The sequence below is a fragment of the Geotrypetes seraphini genome, chromosome 14 (genome assembly GCF_902459505.1).
Source record: "Geotrypetes seraphini chromosome 14, aGeoSer1.1, whole genome shotgun sequence".
In the NCBI taxonomy this organism is placed as follows: domain Eukaryota; kingdom Metazoa; phylum Chordata; class Amphibia; order Gymnophiona; family Dermophiidae; genus Geotrypetes; species Geotrypetes seraphini.
The window spans coordinates 31,790,370-31,812,855 of record NC_047097.1 but is presented as its reverse complement, the minus strand read 5'-3'; the positions used below and the strand labels follow the sequence as shown (position 1 = coordinate 31,812,855).

Below are 22,486 nucleotides of genomic sequence, written 5' to 3'. Positions count from 1 at the left end.
ATTTCATTTTGCTCTTTCGAATGATCCACTGTCATCTTTTGCTTAACATGGTACATCCCCGCCCCTTTCGAACACACGTCTCACGACAGCTTCCGGATCAAAGCGGAGACTCAACCAATCAAATCGAGAAAGCCTCGCACGCTAGGTTTCGTTTCGGGCTTTTGAGGCAGAACAGAATGGGCGGCTCCGATCTTTTCTTGCGGCTCGGAGCTTCCTTTCTCTCGCCCTGGAAGAAGGGGATTCTTCCCGCCATCAGATCCGTTTCCGCGCTCCCGCCTGGAGGCTCCCGTTACCTTGATGATTCCGAGATGGATCCCGAAATAGAACAGGACCTAGATCAGGATCCAGAATCACTAGCACTAGCAAGGTAAAGAAATAATAAATGAGAAACAGCATCAGACCAGAGGTGAAACTTCAAGGCAAATTCTCCCTAATCCAATCAACTTGTGGGCAAACTATAGAACTACATGAGAACCTAAGAATAGCCTTACTGGGTCAGACCAATGGTCCATCATGCCCAGTAGCCCATTCTCACTAGTACCTGGCCAAAACCCAAGGAGTAGCAATATTCCATGCTACCGATCCAGGGCAAGCAGTGGCTTCCCCCATGTTTTTCTCAGTAACAGACTAAGTCAATTTCCTCCAGGAACTTGTCCAAACCTTTCTTAAAACCAGCTACGCTATCCGCTCTTACCACATCCTCTGGCAACGCGTTCCAGAGCTTAACTATTCTCCGAGTGAAAACATTTTTCCTCCTATTGATTTTAAAAGTATTTCCCTGTAACTTCACCTAGTCTTTGTAATTTTTGACGGAGTGAAAAATCAATCTACTTGTACCCATTTTACTCCACTCAGGATTTTGTAGACTTCAATCCTATCTCTCCTCACCCTTCTCTTTTCCAAGCTACAGCCCCCAACCTTTCTAGTCTTTCCTCATATGAGAGGAGTGTCATCCCTTTTACCATCTTGGTCGCTCTTCTTTGAACCTTTTCTAGCGCTACTATATCTTTCTTGAGATAAGGAGACCAGAATTGAACACTATACTCCAGATGAGGTTGCAACATGGAGCGATACAGGGGCATTATAACATTCTTAGTCTTGTTAACCATCCCTTCTTAAATAATTCCTAGCATCCTGTTTGCTTTATTGGCTGCCACCACACATTGCGCAGAAGGTTTCATCGTATGGTCTACAATGACACCCAGATCCTTTTCTTGGTTGCTAATCCCCAAGGTGGACCACAGCATCTGCTGTGATTCAGGTTATTCTTCCCAATGTGTCTACATTAAATTTCATCTGCCATTTGGTCGCCCAGTCTTCCAATTTCCTAAGGTCCGCTTACAATTTTTCACAGTCCGCATGCGTTTTAACAACTTTGAACAGCCAAGTGTAGTATGCAAATTTAATCACCTCACTTGTCGTTCCAATTTCCAGATCATTTATAAATAAGTTAAATAGCACCAGTCCAAGTACAGACCCCTGTGGCCCTCCACTGTTTACTCTCCTCCTTTGAGAAAAATGACCATTTAACCCTACCCTCTGTTTTCTATCCGATAACCAAAAATCAAGGTCAACAAGGCAATGGGGCCTGACAACCTACACCCTAGGGTGCTCAGGGAGTTGGGTGATGTCCTAGCGGAACCGCTATCCGCACTCTTCAATCTCTCCCTTAGTACGAGAAGTTTATATTTAAGCTCAACAGGCTTGTTATGCACATTCCAAAAAAATAAAAAAAAATATTTATAACGCGTATGTACATGAAAGTTTCCATATATTTAAAGTTTAGATATATTTTGGATTTTTTGAGGGGTAAATATATATTTTCAATGGGGTTCTTAACATGCACGTGGCAGTTGCTAGGCAGAAATAGTTGGCGAGGATGTAAACGACTGGTCCTCAGCAGTCGTAACATTTTGGAACGGTTTGGACGAAATGGTTTCATGAATCGATGCCTTAAGAAATTTACATGCCTTTTTCCTCATTTGCATGCGCAGATCGGTGGAGTGAGGAAGGTTAGTGAATCAAGCCTTTGTCGGAAAGTGAGCGCAAACCGATCAGCACACAATCGGTTTGCTTAGTGAATCTAGCCCTAAGTAAGCTCTGTTACCCATTAGCACACAGGATTACCGGTATGTGCTAACCTTAAACCTGATGCAGGAAGGAAGATTAGCACAGGAGAATCAGCATAAAACTATTGTGCTTAAAGATTATGTATTAGCCACACAAAACATGTGCAAAGTACTGCACTTTTAATTACTCCTAATGTAAAAAGATGTGCTAAAATCGAGTGCAGTTTTTTTTACTCCTTTATTAGCACTGAATCTTTATGCCCACTCAGGGAACATATGGTATTGAGCTACCACAGGTTAGTTAAATAAAACTGTACTAAAACGATACAGTTTTACCACAGCGTAATAACCCCCACCCCCAATTAGCAGACTGATCTTAGAGATTTGGATTTTAGATTGGAAAAGCAAGTGGCATACAGATACAATAGGGTTTATGATCTAAACTCTGTACCTGAGGTAATAGAGAGTGGAGTGGCTTGCCTAACATCATAAGGCATGGAAGTGGGAAAACTGAAATTTGAACCTTGACGTTCCTGGTCCTCGGCTCTGTTTAACATGGAGGGCAGTTTTGTAAAGTCTGACTCTTACTGGAGCAAAATGTTTTAACATAGAAACATGATGGCAGATAAAGGCCAAATGCCCCATCCACTCTACCTTCCTGTCCCACGCTTCCACCACCTCTTCCAGGAGACTGTTCCACACATCTACCACCGTTTTCTGTTAAAAAAAAGTATTTCCTTAAATTACTCCTGAGCCTATTACCTCTTAACTTCATCCTATGCCCTCTCGTTCCGGAGCTTCCTTTCAAATGAGATTCACCTTGTGCATTTATGCTACGTAGGTATTTAAATATCTCTCAAGAAAAATAATATAATACCAAAAAATCCAATCTCAAAAAATATATTGATGTTATTAGCCTAGTGGTGAGATACCCACTGAAACGCATTTACCAATAGTGGAGAAAAAGTCTCAACTGCATTAAAAAATGCTTTCAATATCAGATGGCAATCCAGCGGGTTATAAGCCAGTCAAATTCTGTGTCATAGGCAAAACATCCATCAAGTACAAAATGCTGTTTTTAAAAATGGGTTAATCCACACCACTGTGCCCAAGAAAACAACAGAAAAACGGCAAAAATTACAGGAAAAATGCTTAACTTATCTTCACTAGCTGGTATCTTTGCTCACAGACCGTTGCAATTGAGCCCACAGCTGTTCATGTTGAAATCACGTCTCAACTAATCCACAACGCTGTGGTGAAGAAAAGCAGCAATTATTCCAAGTATTGGTTTGTATTGATAATGCCATGGGAAGTTCTTACCTCAATAATCTTCTATTAACAAGGCATACAAGTCCTGACCAAATGAGTTAATTTTTCTCAACCACAAGCAGAAGGAATCATACACTTTTTCTTCAACTCTGCCTCCTTCTTCAGTGGGCTGTACTATGTCTCTTCAGTTTGTACCAAAGCAGTCCCCAATCACTACAACAGGAGACATAAGAAGGAGGGGTACTGGAAACTTCCCCAACAAGACACTCCTGTTCTGCTCTGTAACAAGTACAATGAACAATGTCAATCAAAACATATCATAGAAATATCTCTATCATATCATTTCCCGCCTTTCCTCCAGAGTACACATATTGAGATCTTTAAGTCTGTCCACATACACATTATGACAAAGACCACTGACCATTTAGACAGTTTGGGCACAATGAAGGATGAACTTGACATCTTTGTGTTATTTAGAGGCTTAGACTAACTGTGGTTGTATTTGCGGTATATCAAAATAAATTGAAGCTTGCTCATTTCCATTCACGTAGGGTTCATTGAAGCTTACAGTTACTTAACCTTTTGCATACAATTGTAATCAATATTTGGCAATAGGAAATGGGTTAAAACTGGAATGTTAGAACAATGTGTTCACATGTAAAGCAGCTATTTTGATATCTATAAAGAGTTAGCTTTTATGCAGATAGAATAGTAACTGTATTGGCAGAAAGTAAAACTGAAATCCCTGTAACAGGCATTCCTAAATCCATTCTGCGTTTTCTGTTTTTCCTCCCAAAATCATGGTGCACCTTAATCCCAAGGGCTTTGCCCATGTAAACATGCTTTGATACTTTGAAAAAATTTTCCATATTTTATCCCTTCATTGTGCCATGGGGAATATCAGGTCTGACAGGACTCAATGTTGTGTAGGAGGATGTGCACACCTCAAATTATCTGTCTTTTTCTCTTAGTGTGATGAAACGACAGAAAAAGGCCATTTTGTACCAGCGATTGAGGAGGGAGATGGAGCCTCGTGGTCCCCCAGAGAGAAGTCTTACCTGGGCTGCTATGGATCAGATCAGGTGAAAAGTGCAGGAAGAAGGAGCAAAACAGGTTTTCCATTCCCAGTACAAGAGGCATTGCATATATATGAGTACTTTCCAGCATCTCTGGCAGAGGTCTTAATATTTAAACAGTTAATGCAAATTGCAGAAATAATTATGTGTCCATGAGTTTATTTTTAAATTATTGAAGATGACTTTCTGCAGTCTTTTTGACCTCATGGAAGCAGTCACATTTGGGACAGAACCCCCAAATACCATATTTGTTAAAATAAAAAAAAAAAAATGTTTACTATTCGTTTTATGATCGGGATATTAAAAACTAATAAACTTGAAACCACTTTACTGGATGGACCATTCGGGTCTTTATCTGCCGTCATCTACTGTTACTATAGAAGCCTGGGATGAACACAGAGGATCTAGAATCAGAAAATAAGATTAAATATTGAACTAAGGCCAGTACTGGGCAGACTTGCATGGTCTGTGTCAGTATATGGCTGTTTGGGGGTTGGATGGTCTGGAGAGGGCTTCAATGGCTGGGAGGGTGTAGATGGGCTGGAGTAGGCTTTGATGGCGATTTCAGTAGTTGGAACCCAAGCACAGTACCGGATAGAGCTTTGGATTCTTGCCCAGAAATAGCTAAGAAGAAAAAATTAAAAAAAATTTAAATTAAATCAGGTTGGGCAGACTGGATGGACAATTCGGGACTTTATCTGCCATCATCTACTATGTTACTATGTTTTTTTAATTTACAACAAAATAACAAAACAAAGCAGGGAATGCAAAGTAGCAGGGTATACACGATAGTAGCTATACAAAGCAGCAGCAGCATCAAAATGCAAACCTCCTTAAACTTGAAGAAAAGAAAATAGTTTCATCATGCTTAAATAAAGTAATGTATTCAACATTAGCAATTTCTGTTGCACAGGGCATAGAAGTCCTGATAAATGGGTTAACTTCCCCCAACCGCATGCTATGCAGAAGGAATAATCCACTTTTTTTTCAACTCCGCCACCTTCCTCAGTGGGCTATACTGCCTCGCTTCAGTTTTTCCTTTTGTATGCGAGCTGGAAAGTGTTTTCTGATTTACTCTGAGAAACAGGACAAAGTGTTTGAAGTTACGGGATGTGCAGGGAGTTCTCCATTAGCTCGAAATAACTAATGAATTTCAGCTCTCCAATTATTTTTATTTTTTTGGCCTAACTAGTATGGCCAGGCTAGGCAGGCCAGCGTTGAAGGCATCCATTTCCAGATGAATTGCAGGGCAATTCAGTCAGTGTACAATGGCTGTGATTAAGAGACAAAGAGGTACTTTCAGGGGTACAGCTGAGGTTCAGCAGGAGACAGCAAGCCTATGGCTCTCAACCCCCCCCCCCCCAGATCGGGGGAAGGCTATCAGCCTTTTGGTTGGTCGGTGCTTATTACGTTGAGTCCTAGAAGTTGTTTGAGAAGGTTACAAAATTGAGTTCTATGCCCACCTTGCAAACCTCTTTGTAGATTCTCTGCCTGGCCAGAGAGAGCCCTCAAAATCCAGGCAATGGTACAAAGGCAGTGGATCTTCGTGTCATAAGGCTGATCCTGGATGAAGAATCAGATTTGGGCTGATACTCCATATACTTCATCGTGCCAAAGAAAGGTTCAGATGACTGAAGGCCAATTCTGGACCTCAAGTCGGTCAGTGTGGCCCTGAAAGTGCGGCACTGCTGCATGGGGACCATTCGATCTGTCATAGTAGCAGAGGCACTGGGTGAATTTTTTTATCTCAATTTGATAGAGGTCTATCTCCACATTCCCATTTTTCTGGCCCACAGGAGGTACTTACGGTTTCATATGCTGGAGCAGCATTTCCAGTTCTCGGCACTCCCCTTTGGTCTAGCGAAAGCATCTCCTTTAACAAGGTCACAGTGGTGGTAGCAGCAAACCTCCACAAGGCTGGGATCCAAGTGCACTCATATTTGGACGAGTGACTTATTAGAGCCCTGTCCAAGGAGGAAGGCGAACAGGAAGTTTTGAGAGTAGTGCAACTCCTCCAGAACTTAGATGGATCATCAATATCAAGAAGAGTCAGCTGGAGCCGACCCGGCACCTGGAGTACCTGGGAGTTTTGATCGACACGGCCTTGGGCCAAGTATTTCTTCCAGAGCCATGCAGACTGAAGCTCTAGAAGCAGATTTCAAACCTGTTACAGAGTCAGAATCCCATGATGTAGCATTATCTGCAGGTCCTGGGGTCAATGGCAGCAGCCATAGAGGTGGTCCCTTGGATGAGAACGCACATGAGACCCCTCCAAGACCTTCTCTCTTAATGGTCTCCTCAGACAGACTCACTTCTGCAGCTGCTTCCATGGTTACCGGCAATAAAGAACACCTGTGGTGATGGCTACATACAGCTGCCCTCTCAAGGAGCATGCTTCTCCACATTACCTCCTGGAAGATACTAATGACCAATGCCATCCTTTACGGTTGGAGGGTCATTGTGACGGTCACCCAGTTCAGGGTCATTGGACATTTGCTCAGCAGAAGTGGTCCATAAATCGCCTAGAACTCAGAGCCTTTTGGCTAGTGCTTCAGGCACTGGAAAAGTCTCTAGAAGGCAAGGCAGTCACAATGTGACAGTGATGGCCTATGTCAACAGGCAAGGAGGCACCAGAAGTGCCCCTTTACGCCTAGAAGCTCACTTGCAGGCTGCCTAAGTCACACACATAGCAGGAGTGGAAATTGTGCAGGCCAAATTTCTCATTCGGCAGTCTCTAAACCCAGGGGAATGGTAATTGCCTCCCCCCACAAGCATTCTATTCTACAGTTCGGTGGTGGGGACATCCACAGGTGGATTTGATGGCCTTGGAAGTAAACACAGGCGTTTCACTTTTTTTTTTTTTAACTTTTTATTTATAGAATTTTCATTCTTTCAATACATGAATCATATATTATAAAATGTATAATAAAATATATATGTATGTACAAATTCATATCATAGATATTCATCCCTTTCCCCTATTAGTTGTTTTTCCATTTTTCTTTCATATTAATATCTATATTTCCCACCCTAACCCTATATTACTATTATCAATGTGTTAAGATATCTGATCTCTAGAATAATTAGTCAATGGATCCCATATTTTCTTAAAATTTTTAATATTTCCTTGTTGTAAAGCCAAAATTTTCTCCATTTTGTAAATGTGACATACCGAGTTCCACCAGAATGTATAATTTAGTTTGGTAAAATCTTTCCAATTTTGTGTGATTTGCTGCATGGCAACTCCTGTCAATATTAAAAGTAATTTATTATTATTTGCTGATATTGGACTCTGTGTTCTCATTGCAGTACCGAATAATATGGTATCATATGAGAGTCCTACGTGATTTTCTAGTGATATATTTATTTGGGGCCAAATTAAATTCCAAAAAGCTTTTATACAGGGACAAAAAAAAATTAAATGATCCAATGTCCCTACTTCTATTTTACAATGCCAACATCTATTAGATCTAGTATTATCTATCTTTTGCAAGCGCGTCGGGGTCCATAACACTCTATGTAATAAAAATAACCATGTTTGACTCATAGATGCTGACTTTGTTAATCTTAATCTCCAGGACCAGAATTTTGGCCATTGAGATGCAGAAATTGTCTGTCCAATCTCAATGCTCCAAATATCCCTAAGTCCAGTTTTCTTTTTTTTATTTAGAAATCCATTTATTAATTTATACCATTTTGCGGCTTGGTGACCCAAGAAATCCGTCTGGAAACATAAAACTTGCAAACTATATTGAGTATTGAGAATTTTCCATTCAGGGAACCCTACCTGAATGGCTTGCTTCAATTGCATCCATTTAAAAAATTGTGTTTTATTTAGTCTAAATTTATTTTGCAATTGTGAAAAACTAAGCAAGGAACCTTCTGATATGACGTCATTTAATGTTCTTATTCCTGCAGTTATCCATTGTTTCCAGACGATTTTAAATCCGCCAATTCTGATCCTGGAGTTTACCCATATTGATTGATTTAGGGATTTAGCAATTGGTTCTGGTGTCAGATTATTTATGTATCTTAATGTTTTCCAAGTATCTAATAAGATTCTGTGTTCTTTGTATCTTATAGGCATTGATATAGAAATTAAGTGTTCTGGATTTAAAGGGAACAGGAGCCGCCATTCTAAATACAGCCAATCTGGTACATTTTCTAAGAGATCTGGGAGGATCCAATACATACCCTGTCTTAAAATATAGGCTTGATGATACCTATAAAAATTTGGAAAATTTACCCCCCCTTCCATAATTGGTCTTTGTAATGATACTAAAGCGATTCTTGGTCTTTTCCCACACCAAACAAATTTTGTAAGAATATTGTTAAGTTTTTTATAAAATGACCCCTGAAAAAATATTGGAATCATACTCATTTGGTAACAAACCACAGGCAATATCATCATTTTAATTGTTTGAATTCTTCCCCACCAAGAAAGATGTAATGGATTCCATTGCTCACACATTTCTGTTATTTTTTTCAATAAAAGTTTTTCATTCTCTTTGACTGTGTCTTCAATTGTATTTTTGATCATAATTCCTAAGTATTTTATTCCATCCTCTTTCCAAATAAATGAATATGGATCAAATAATCCTTTGGTACAATGAACATTAATTGGGAGGATTTCAGATTTATTCCAATTAATTTTATATCCAGAAAATGTACCGTATTTTTCTATTAAATTAAGCATACATGGAATAGTAATTTCCGGTTCTCTTAAATATAATAATATATCATCTGCATATGCAGATAATTTAAATTCAAAACTGGTAAATGAGATTCCCTTTATTTCCCTAGTTTTTTTTATTGCAATTAATAAAGGTTCTAGGACAACATCAAAAAGTAATGGAGACAAAGGGCATCCTTGTCTAACTCCCCTATGCAAGTTGAATTTAGTTGATAAATTATTGTTAATATATAATCTTGCTCCAGGAGAGCTATACAATGTCTGAATCATTTTAATAAAACCGGATCCTATACCAAACCAATGTAAAGCTTGATATATAAAATTCCATTCCACTCTATCAAAAGCTTTTTCTGCATCTAAAGAAATTAAAAAAGCTGGATCATTTATATTTTTTGCTAAATTTAATGAGTGGAATGCAAGTCTAGTATTGTCTGATGAATGTCTTTTAGCAATAAATCCTGTTTGATGTACATCAATAATGAAAGGAAGAGCTTTTGCCAATCTTAATGCTAATACTTTAGCCATTAATTTATTATCCACATTTAATAATGAAATAGGCCTGTAATTTGAAACCAGAGTAGGATCTTTGTTTGGTTTTGGTAAGACTATAATTATCGATTCTGCCATAGTACCAGATATATTTTCATTCTTTATTTGATATTGAAACAAATTTAACAGATATGGTAATATGATATTTTGGAATGATTTATAAAATTCAACAGTATAACCATCTCCACCTGGAGCGGATCCAACTCTAAGAGACTTCAATGCTGTTTCTATTTCTTTTAAAGATATAGGTTCTTCTAAACTTCCTTTTATATGATCCGGAATATTCGGTCCAATAAAAGAATTTAAGAAAGTTAATCCGTCTTGTTCTTTATTTTTATAAGAATTAGAAGTGTATAATTCCTTGTAAAAATCAAGAAATTGTGTTATAATATCTTTTGTGTTGGTATGTGTGTTACCTTGTATATCTTTAATTGCAATAATCTTAGATTTTCTTTTCTTTGCTTTAAGAAAATTTGCTAATAATTTTCCTGCTTTATTTGAATTGCCATAATATTGTACTTGTTTATTGAAAATATCTTTCCTCACAATTTGAGAAGAAATCTCATTATATTTAACTTTTACTTTTAACAACTCTTGTAATGTATTGTTTTCCCATTTTGTAATTAATTTATTTTCTAAAATTTTTATTTGTTTTTCCATATCTTCATATTGTTTTTTAAGTTGTTTTTTAATAAAAGCTGAATATGAAATTATATTTCCTCTCATTGTTGCTTTAAAAGCATCCCATAAAATTTCTATATTAATGTCATCAGAAGTATTAAATTGAAAGAATTCTTGCATTTTTGCTTTAAGATCTTCTAAGAATTTCGAGTCTGCTAATAAATCATTATTAAATCTCCATATTGTATTAAATTTATCATTATTGTAATTCTGAAGGTTAATCCACACACCAGCATGGTCTGAAATTATAATGGGATCAATTACTGCTTTTGATACATGCTGCGCTATGTTATTATTTACAAATATATAATCAATTCTTGAAAAAGATTTATGGACTTGAGAACAAAAAGAATATTCCCGATCATTAAAATGAAGGATACGCCATATATCTATTAAATTACAAGATTGTATTAAATTATCTAGTCCTAAAGATTTTATGATTTTACTTGGTTTTTTGTCTATAATTGGATCCATTACAGCATTGAAATCTCCAGCCACTACTAAGTTAGAAGTAGCCAGTGGTAGTAATATCTGTTGAATTTGATTGAAAAACTCCTTTTGATTTGAATTAGGAGCATAAAGATTAAATAAATCAAGGGTTGTACTTCCCAAATCCATTTTAATATGTACCCATCTTCCTGAAGGATCAAAATTTATTAATTTAAAGTTTGCAGTGCATTTCTTATTTATCAGGATCGCTACCCCAGCCTTTTTTCCTAAAGCAGGTGAATAGAAACATTTTGATATCCAACCCCCTGTTAACTTCCTAGATTCATTATCTGAGAGATGAGTCTCTTGTATAAAGTATATATCGGCGTTTTGCTTATGGAGAAATCCTAATAATTTGTTTCTTTTGATAGGATGATTTAAACCATTGACATTAATTGTATATATTTTAATATCCATTTAAAATTTTAGAACTATTTTGATTTAAATGTAATATAAGTTTTACAATCAGATATCCATACATTGTAACAATATAATTTCCCATTCCCATTTCCCCTCTCCTCCCATCCCACCCTCCCTCCCCCCTAATTAATAGCAGTGCACACTTGGCAACACACATATTAAATCGGTATCAAAAAACACTCCCTGAAAGTCCAAATCTGTTAAGATTCACAAATAAGTCATATATATTATAGTAGTTTTAAAGATAATTAATATTTTCCTTGACATTTCATATTTCTATAAATCCGGTTGAGATTTTATGTTAATATAGACTTTAAATTAATTTATTATTCTATTATTCAATACACTCTTATTTTAATCTAAATCTAATAAATCATATAATATAGATTATATTTTAAGTTCCCTTCTATGGTTCCTGTATATCAAATTATATGTTCCATTACTATTTTTGACCTTAATTTAAATCTTATGTAAATATATTTAATTTTATAAATTTAAAAATATCACATTGTATAATCATATTATACTTATATATATTAAAATGAAATAATCTTTCATTATATCAAACCCAATCATATACTGTTTTCTATAATATTAATCTTTAAAAACATGAAAAGATTAAAAGATATATAAGGTATAGGTTAAGTATGCGACAAAAAAAAAAAAAAATATTCCAGAGCTCCCCCCCTTCAAACGCAGAAGTCTCTTTTATTCTTATATCGTGCTCTTTATTTACTAATATTTAATGTTCAGTACTTCCTTCTTCGTAGAAAATCATTCCTTCTTCTTTCACCGCCTCTTTGTATTTTTATATCCAGTTCAATATTCTTATCACATTTTGTTGTATTCCAGGTGATTTCTATTTTTCTTCGTCGTTCAATTTTAAGATATAAGTTGGTCTTTGTTTCTGTTCCATTCATATTTTATTTTAATAGTTTGTTATACAGCGAAGTAATTCTTTAATATCCATTCGAGAAATAACATCTCCTATTTATAATTCCTCTTTCCGGTTTCGTGAAGTCTTCTTATTCGCAGATTCTTTCGCATTGATGTCTGGGATTTGTAGTATTTGTAGTATTAAAGAATAGTAAAGATGTTGAAATACTGATTATCTTTTCAATTTGCTTGAGGGGTTAAATTAGTCACATGCATATAGTTCAAATAGTCTTACTGCTATTTTAAAGGAAGGAAGCTCCATCCTACAATCAATTCGCATACAGTTTTTCCTAATATTAAAAATTATAATTGAGATCAATAGAATTCAGCTGATGCCTTAACTGTTTCATTCCATTATGGAATACTTAGCCAGGCCATATCATTAGCATAAAGAACGTTGAAGTGTAATTTTGAATAAGGTTAAAAACATTCTAAATCGTTGCTATGGGTAAACAATATTATTTTAATAAGTGTATATCATAAAATAAAATAAAAGTTTTTCCAGTTAAAATAATATAACATATAATAAAGAGAAATTAAGGTGACATTGGTAATTCTTGGCTTTGTATAAATTTTTGTAGTTCTTCTGCATTGTCAAAAGTTAAAGTTTTATCTGCAATAGTTACTTTCATATTAGCCGGGTATACTATACCAAACTTTGCTCCCATTTCTCTTAGTTGTGGTCTCAAGTCCAGGAGCTTTTTTCTTTTGATCGCCGTACTTTTTGCAAAGTCTGGAACAAAATGAATGCGGGCATCTTGAAATTGTAATCCTTTATTTTGTTTTGCAAGTTGAAAAATTTCTATAACCTGCTGGTGGCGCAACAGTTTAAAGATCAGTGGCCTCGGTCCTTGATACCTTCCTGATCTTTTTGTAGGCACTCTATGTGCTCTTTCAATCTCTATGGGGTACTTGGTTTTTAGAGGAAGTAGTTTAGGTAGTAAATTTTCTATAAATGCCACCGGATTTCCTTTCTCTGCTCCTTCCGGGAGACCAATCAGACGAATATTACTCCTTCTTTCACGATTCGATTGATCCTCCAACTCTGTAGTAAGTAAATCAATTTTCTTTTTTTCATTTATGTTGTTAGAAATTTCTTTTTCAGCTGTTATTAATCTTTCTTCCATGTCATTGCACTTTAACTCCATTAAATCCATTTTTTTATTTAACGTGGATACATCTTCAGTTAAATTGTTAACTTTTTTAGTAAGAAGTAAAAGCATTTCTTTGATTTCTTTCAATTCTTTCATTACTTCTGGATCTCCTGTTTTTGATCCTATTTCTTGTTCAGGCTTTGCTCTCTTGCTGCTTCCCGAGACCGCAAAATCATTTTTATTTTGTTTTCCTGAAGCCATCGCGTTTTTTTCTTTATTTATCATTAAATAATTCTTAAATCTCCACTTTTAGTAACTTTTTTTTTTCTTTCAAGGACTTTTTTCAGGGAGCTCTTCTGTTAGCCGACCTTCCTCATGCGTGTCCAAGCCACGCCCCCCAGGCGTTTCACTTTTAAAACCAAATTCAAGCCCAGCAATGAGAAAGAGCTCTTGTACATGTTTTCCCTGTGGTCCATACTTGGTCGAGTCATTTGCAGGATTTCTAGTCATTTGGGGTTGGTAGTCCTAGTGGCATCCAATTGGCTATATGGATTGTGTAATGTAGACCTAGTCTGCCTCCAGAGGGATGAGAGCCTTAGACTGCCAGTCCAACTGGATCTTCTCATTCAGGGACTGCTCCTGATCGAGAATCCAGAACACTTTAGCTTACGGCATGGCTTTTGAGCAGATGGTCCTGACAAGCAAGGGCTGCTTAAGACTAGATGTGGTCGTTGTCACTTTCCTTAGGGCCAAGAACCAGTCGGCAGTGGCATCCTATTCTAAGGCCTGGAAATCCTTTGTAGGAATGCCACAAAGGAAACACAAACACTCAGGCTTAGAGTCGAGAAGAGGTGCTCCAAATGAATGGTCTCTCCCTCTTTTTATTGAGAATCATATCTCCATAAATTACTTAGTTAATGCTCTACAAGGTTATAATTTCATAGTGCATTTACAGTGAGGATTAAACCATTGTTTATCTATATCATGTGTGTCTCAAAGCTACTATCTCATGTGACATATGAATACATAATAACAGTTATAATAAAGTGATTCCCAATGTGTACCTTTCTGATATGTCTCAAATCTTACTATGAAATGTAAACACCAGCACTAGTTTAATGAGGTACATTAGAATGAAAATACTATATACTACCAAAATCAGCTGAGGGAAATTATCTCGCAGCTTTGCTAGACTTCATTCAATTGGAATTAAGACTTTATGTTCACTGGTCCTCAGCGGGCCACCACATACTCGAAAAATCTCATTGTACATGGCTTTACGCTCCCACTCGTCATTGGAACCAGCTTAAATTTTCAGTTTGCTAACAATTAATTTAAGTATAAATACTAAAAGTACTTAGCTTCTAGTAAGACGCTGTGCAGGGGGGAGTTATTCTTTACACCAACATGTTTCGCCCGTAAGAGTCGATGGGCTTTGTCAAGGTTCCCTCTCCCTGTAAAGAATGAAACCGGAAACCTAAGCTTCCATAATATAACGTGCTTACTAACAACAAATATTCGGCTAAGCCTAATACAGATAAAACATTTTACCATGTCTGCCTTCTCACCTCTTAATAACGTACAGCCACCATTGCGTCTAAACGGAATGGCAAGCCGGCTCACTATCACATGTTTTATAGACTCCCGCCCCCGGCGTCAGCAACCCGAACAAGTACGAGATGATGACGTCAGACGCCTGAGTCAACCCCTTAAATTTATAGATCAAAACTAATAACTTTAATAAACTGGAATAATGAATGAAGTGGAGGATAAACCCCAGACCCATAGATCTTATATCAACGAGGCCCACTCCAGCTCGTTGTTGAGTCCAGTAGGAACTACAGTATTTAATCGATAGATCCACCGTTGTTCAAGCATATTAAGTCTCCTCTCCCAATCCCCTTCCTGCTCACTCGCGTCGATGTTATCAATAATTCTCCATTTCAATTGCTGGACCCCGTGACCTCTATCCATGCAATGTTGGACTAAAGGGGCTTGGACGGCTGCTGTATTAATCCGGAACTTATGTTCATTAAGGCGGATACTGATCGCCCTCTTAGTACATCCCACGTACACTAAATCACAGGGGCATACAATTATGTAGACTACCCGAGGGGTCCTACAGTTAGTATCCGCCCTAGCCCTCACCACATACCCCGATTGTGGGTCCACCCATTGGGGGCCCTCCAAGGTGGAATTACACCACTGGCATTGCTGGCATTTTTCATGCCCCTTGATCGAACCTAGGTCTAATATCTCCCTGCCAGTTTTTCTGAGGGCCTGACCAATGGTCTTGCCTCTGCGATAGGAGAACAGGGGGAACTCAGCAAACCCCTCATGCAGGTTAAGTATGGGCCAGAATTGTTTAATTTGGGAGATTAAAACCCCTGATGCTTTAGAGTATGGTAAAACGATCCTCCTCACAACCCCTGGTTTTTTCCTTTAATAAAAGATCTCTCTGAGCATATCGTGCTCTAAGATATGTTTGCCTAGTAGAACTTCTAGGGTATCCTCTTTCTCGAAACCTAGTTTCTAAATCCCTTGCCACTCTTTTGAATTCAGCTAAAGTTACTAGAAGCTAAGTACTTTTAGTATTTATACTTAAATTAATTGTTAGCAAACTGAAAATTTAAGCTGGTTCCAATGACGAGTGGGAGCGTAAAGCCATGTACAATGAGATTTTTCGAGTATGTGGTGGCCCGCTGAGGACCAGTGAACATAAAGTCTTAATTCCAATTGAATGAAGTCTAGCAAAGCTGCGAGATAATTTCCATCAGCTGATTTTGGTCAAATCTTACTATGGCATGTGACAGTCCAAAGGTTATAATGCATGCTTCTTAAGCTCTCTTGATTAGTCTTGCTCAGGCAAAGTCTGATTGTTGCCCATATAAGGGATGCTTAAACAAGATAAGAGAAAAAGGGTAAATGTATGTCAGGTTAATATATAGAAAGAGTCAGGGAGGGGGGGAATGCCTCAGCCTTCTGCTCAAGGTGCAACCCTTGTCCTTGCTTAGAATGTATATGTGGCAGGAGGGAGAGGGAGAGGAAATGAGAAACAGGGCCTCAGAACCAAACCCAGGCCTAGATCCACACACAGGCCTCGATCCGCACACAGGGCCTAGGTCAGTGTGCCGACCTGGCCTGCGTTCAGAACCGCCTGTGTGCGGACCCCAGCAGTGTTTTGATGCTCTGGATCAGAACTTATCAGATCTCCATCCCTACAGGCCAGCCAGATGAATAGAAACATGATGGCAGATAAAGGCCAAATGGCCCATCCACAGTAACCGAGAGATCCCAGTGCCTATCCCAGGCCCTTTTGAATTCAGACACAATCTCTGTCTCCACCATCTCTTCTGGGAAACTATTCCATGCATCTACCACCTTTTCTGTAAAAAAGTATTTCATTAGATTACTCTGGAGCCTGTCACCTCTTAACTTCATCCTATGCGCTCTCATTGCAAAGTTTCCTTTCAAACGAAAGAGACTCGACTCATGCGCATTTACATTACGTAAGTATTTAAACGTCTCTACCATTTTAGTAGCCTTCCTCTGGACTGGATCCATCCTTTTTATATCTTATTGAAGGTGCGGCCTCCAGAATTGTACATAATATTCTAAATGAGGTCTCACCAAAGTCTTATACAGGGGCATCAATACCTCCTTTTCCCTACTAGCCATACCTCTCTCTATGCAACCTAGCATCCTTCTAGCTTTTGCCGTCACCTTTTCAACCTGTTTGGCCACGTTAAGATCATAACATACAATCACACCCAAGTCCCGCTCTTCTGTCGTGCACATAAGCTCTTCACTCCCTAATCTATACCGTTCCCTCAGATTTTTGCTGCCCAAATGCATAACCTTGCATTTCTTAGCATTAAATTTTAGCTGGCAATTTCAGACCATTGTTCAAGCTTCGCCAGGTCTTTCTTCATGTTGTTCACACCATCCGGCGTATCTACCCTATTGCAGATTTTCCTATCATCTGCAAAGAGGCAAATCTTATCCGACAACCCTTAAGCAATATCGTTTATAAAAATGTTAAACAGAACATAACCTTGAGGCACACCACTGGTAACATCCCTTTCCTCAGAGCGATCTCCATTGATCACTACCCTCTGTCACCTTTCACGCAACCAGTTCCTGACCCGGCTTGTCACTTTGGGACCCATCCCAAGGGCACAGTTTATTTATTAGACATCTGTGTGGAACACTGTCAAAGGCTTTGCTAAAATGTAAATACATTACATCTAGTGCACATCCTCTATCCAATTGTCTGGACACCAGTCAAAGAAATTGATCAGATTTGTCTGATAAAACCTACTTCTAGTGAATCCATGTTGCCTCCGGTCCTGTAATTCACAGGATTCCAGAAACTTGACTATTCTCTGTTTTAAAAGTGTTTCCATATGAGGAGCCTTAGGCAAATGGGCCAAACAGAATCTTAGGCCTCTCTCCCAGTGCATTTTGGGAGTGGCCTAAGATTCCGATTGGTCAGATCCCTTAGGAATAGAACATATAGATGTAAAATGTTTATTTAAACTTTTAAAAATTACTAGGTTTAAGGGGGACACGCAATGAAGCTACTACCGTGTTTCTCCGAAAATAAGATCTATTCCAAAAATGAGCCCTAGCATGATTTTCAAGGTAGGTCTTAATATAAACCCTACCCCCAAAATAATCCCTAGTTAGATTGACCCCCTCAAAGTACCTCCCGAATGTCCCCGACACTCCCCAACTCCATCCCTGGATTCGCCTGCAGCAGCGCTCCCCCCTCCCACCCATCCCTCTGCGCAGCATCTTTCCATCTCTTCCTCCCATTCAAATCCTGCCGACCCTGCCACCGCAAGACTGACATACCTCCCTCCAAACAGCAGCGACTCCATCCCTGGATTCACTGGCAGCAGTGCTCCCCCCTTCCCCGTGCGCAGTTGAACCCCGCTGACCCTCCCACCCATCCCCATACGCATCTTTCTATCTCTCCCATCCGAACCCTGCCGACCCTCCCACCGCGAGACCAACATACCTCCCTCCAAACAGCAGTGACTCCATCCCTGGATTCGCCGGTAGCAGCGCTTTCCACCCATCCCCATGCGAAGCATATTTCTATCTCTCCCATCCGAACCCTGCCGACCCTCCCACCGCGAGACCGACATACCCCCCTCCATACAGCAGCGTCAGCAGCACTCTAAACAGGCTGTTTTGCGGCCTTCTCCTTCCAGAGTCTTCCCTGTGCCGTGTCGCTGATGACATCAGGTATGTCGGTCTCACAGTGGGAGGGTCGGCTGCACGGAAGGGATAGGAGGGATGAAGGAATAAAAAGATGCTGCTCAAGGGTTCTGCATGGGGGGATGGGAGGGAGGGAGGGAGGGATGGATAGATAGAAAGATGCTGTGCAAGGGTTCTGCTACACAAGGGGCTGGGAGGGATAGAAAGATGCTGCAGAGATAAGGCACAAGAACATAAGAACTGCCATCTCCGGATCAAACCTTTGGTTTGTACACCTGGCGTAATTTTAGTCACCCTTATATCCCTCTATAACAGGGATCTCAAAGTCCCTCCTTGAGGGCCGCAATCCAGTCGGGTTTTCAGGATTTCCCCAATGAATATGCACTGAAAGCTGTGCATGCACATAGATCTCATGCATATTCATTGGGGAAATCCTGAAAACCCGACTGGATTGCGGCCCTCAAGGAGGGACTTTGAGATCCCTGCTCTATAAGAACATAAGAACTGCCAAGGGGATGGGTGAGAGGGGAGGAAAGATGCTGCACATGTGGGGGAGAGAAAGGAAAAATTGGGGTGAAGGAGAGGAAGGGAAAGATGATCATTATACATGAAAAAAATAAGACATCCCTGAAAATAAGCCCTAGTGCGTTTTTTGGACCCCAAATTAATATAAGACACTGTCTTATTTTCGGGAAAACACAGTAAGTAGTAAACTTAAAACAACAAACTAGAGACAATTATTTCTTCACTCAACATGTAATTAAACTCTGGAATTCATTGCCAGAGAATGTGATAAAAGCTGTTAGCTTAGCAGAGTTTAAAAAAAGGTTTGGATAATTTCCCAAAAGTCCATAAGTCACTTAATCCTCCATAGCCCCAGGTGCGTTAGATAGATTGTGAGCCCACCGGGACAGATAGGGAAAATGCTTGAGTACCTGATTGTAAAACCGCCTAGAAAACCTTGATAGGTGGTATATAAAATCCTAATAAACTTAAAAAAAAAATTAAGATGGACTTTGGAGAATCCGCTGTTTATTCCTAGTATAAGCAGCATAAAATCTGTTTTACTGCCTTTAACTCTTAACTCTCAGTCACTGTCAGAAACCTATACCCATAGTATTATTCCTTCTGCCAGAAACTCTCCAACCTTGAAATGTCCCGTGTCCAAATTAGATTGTAAGCTCTTATGAGCAGGGACACTGTACAATGTTAAATGTACAGTGCTGTGTACACCTTTCAGCGCTATAGAAATGATAAATTGTAGTAGTAGTTTACTCTTTTCAGATCTTGCCAGGTACTTGGTCTTGATGAACCTTCAATCTGTCCCAGTATGGCAATTCTTATGTTCCCAGCTTAATGATTGTTTGGGATCTTGCAGCATAATGTTCTCTACACATTAGCCTGTTGTTTTACAAGGTTTCAATACAATTTGTGTGATTAAGAGAAAGGAAGGCTCTATTACTTTGAACAATAATTTACCTGGAGGTCTTTCCTTTTGAAAGTTCAGCTTTGATTAAACTTTTTGGTTAATTCTTTTCACATTTCATATTATGTTTGTTCTTGTTTGGACCAGGCAATTAAACCAGGAGTTTCCAGAAGAATGGACGGTCCATCGTTTAGCAGAAGGATTTAATGTCAGCTCTGATGTTATCAAACGGGTTTTAAGGAGCAAATTTTCTGCATCACCAGTGCGAAGAATGAAGCAAGATGCAAAAGCGACAGCCAAACTTGAACATAAGCAGCTTCCACAGAATGCCTTCCGAGATCCAGTGCAGCCCAAAATCCAAGCTGGTTACCAGACACGAATATGCCTGCCATCGGGGAAACCATATCAACAGCAGAAACAAATAAGTGACGGCCATACCACAACCCAGGGCAGTATGTCACCAGCAACGCTACAAGTCCTTCCCAATACTTTACCCTTGGCAGCGGCGGAAAATAATTTTAAACTTAAGAAACAAAAATGGGAAAACCAGTTGAGAATTGACCCGCGAGCAAAGGCAAACCTTGTTCATGCAGCATCGTTGAGTTTAACAAACAAAGTTTCTAAGACAGACCAAAAATTATTCATTAGCCAAGAACAGATAGTACCCATGGAAGAGGAATGGGATGGCAAACTTCCACCTGAAGAAGAATTGGCGAGAATCGAAAAAATGGGACAGGAGAATAGAATGAAAGTTGTTCAGAAGGGCAGGGAGTTTTTTGACAGTGATGGAAATTTTCTGTACAGAATTTGATTTTTCCCTGTAGCAACTTGACAGCTCATAAAATTTGTTCTACAAAACCTAAATTGAAATATATTTGTCATTATTATTGTGATAAGGAATATGGCAGTTGAGAGGTTACATATTGATAATTACATGCTGTGACTTAATTTATGGACATTGGAGGGTAAAATGATGCTCGGGGTCACAATAAGGAGCAGTGGGAGAAATGGATGCTACATGAATCACTAGACCAATTCTCCTACTGTTTGTGTAGTCATATTTGGACTGTATAACTTAGGAAAGTTCAACAGAAGTATCAACATCAGTCTATCTAAATGACTAGCTGCTTGTTTTCCATTCAGATAATGTGAATCAAACACAGAAGTTCATTTAAAATTGATCATTCTTGCTAGAAAACTGGTCTTCTATTGCAGCCAGCATGTCAACAGAGGAAGAGGAAGAGGCTCAGTTTTGGGTGCTTTCTTAAAGTGGTTTCATTTGGAAATAACAGTTTAAAATGATAAGTTCATATTTGGTTGAATGGTAAGATTAACATCCCATGGTGCCATGAAAATAAAAGTAAAAATAACTTTTTCATCGTGGTGCTGATCCTCGATGTTAACATAAACACACAATGGCAGAAAAAGGCCAAATGACCATCTAGTCCAGACATGGGCAACTCCGGTCCTAGAGGGCCAGAATCCATTTGGGTTTTCAGGATTTCGCCAATGAATATGCATGAGATCTATTTGCATGTACTGCTTTCAATGCATATTCATTGGGGAAATCCTGAAAACCCGATTGGATTCCGGCCCTCGAGGACTGGAGTTGTCCATCCGCAGCATTCGCTATCTCCTCTCCCTCAAAGTTCCCACATGTCTGTCTCACACTTTCTTGAATTCAGACACAGTCTTTGTCTCCACCACCTCTACCAGGAGACTGGTATTTCCTTAATTATTCCTGAGCCTGCACCTCTTAACTTCATCCTATTCCTTCTCATTCCAGATCTTCCTTTCAACTTATGCACATTTACGCCACGTAGGTATTTAAATGTCTCTATCATATCTCCCCTCTCCTGCTTTTCCTCTAAAGCACAGGTGTCAAAGTTGGTCATCGAGGACCGCAATCCAGTCGGGTTTTCAGGATTTCCCCAATGAATATGCATTGAAAGCAGTGCATGCACATAGATCTCATGCATATTTATTGGGGAAATCCTGAAATCCCGACTGGATTGCGGCCCTTGAGGTGGGACTTTGACACCCCTGCTCTAAAGTATACATACTGTAGTGTGGCTGTCCCTTAGAGCAAGGCAGGGACCGGCACACCGCTACTAGCTAGCCCTGGTATGCTTCCCCAAGAGGGAGGAAGTACCTGTGGTGGAGAACTTACCTTGTGGATAAAAGTCAGAATGGCACCACACAGGTAAGTAGTCAAAGTAATGAAAACAAATTTATTAATCATCCAAACTTGGCCAAACAAAATGTGGAACCCCCCCCCCCAAAAAAAAAAATATCAGCAATCATGAGCGAAACAAAACGATAATGCAGTACTCACCAGCCTGTTCTGGTTAACTCCTAGCGTTCAGCTTATATCCCAGGTAAGTCCTATTAAACAATGGCCTCAATAGAATAAAGCACAAGTTCAGTCACAAGCAGTCTTTAGTTCAAACACAAAAACTATAACTTTGCAATGTTACAAATCTTCTCTCCTTTCCAGGAATTAAGGATCAAAATGTTGGTGGATTGGCCAAATCAGCCCCTTCTCAAAGCAAAGAGCA

The 22,486-nt window shown here is 39.0% G+C and overlaps 1 protein-coding gene across 1 annotated transcript; it reads left to right on the top strand.

The window, feature by feature from the left end:
• Nucleotides 1-10: 10 nt before the first annotated feature.
• On the top strand, nt 11-20,792 carry NGRN (neugrin, neurite outgrowth associated). The gene is made up of 3 exons (XM_033919661.1): nt 11-367; nt 4,310-4,420; nt 20,076-20,792. Exons 1-3 carry the CDS (start codon nt 21-23, stop codon nt 20,737-20,739), a joined length of 1,122 nt encoding a protein of 373 aa, XP_033775552.1. The 5' UTR covers nt 11-20; the 3' UTR covers nt 20,740-20,792.
• The last annotated feature ends 1,694 nt before the right edge of the window (nt 20,793-22,486 follow it).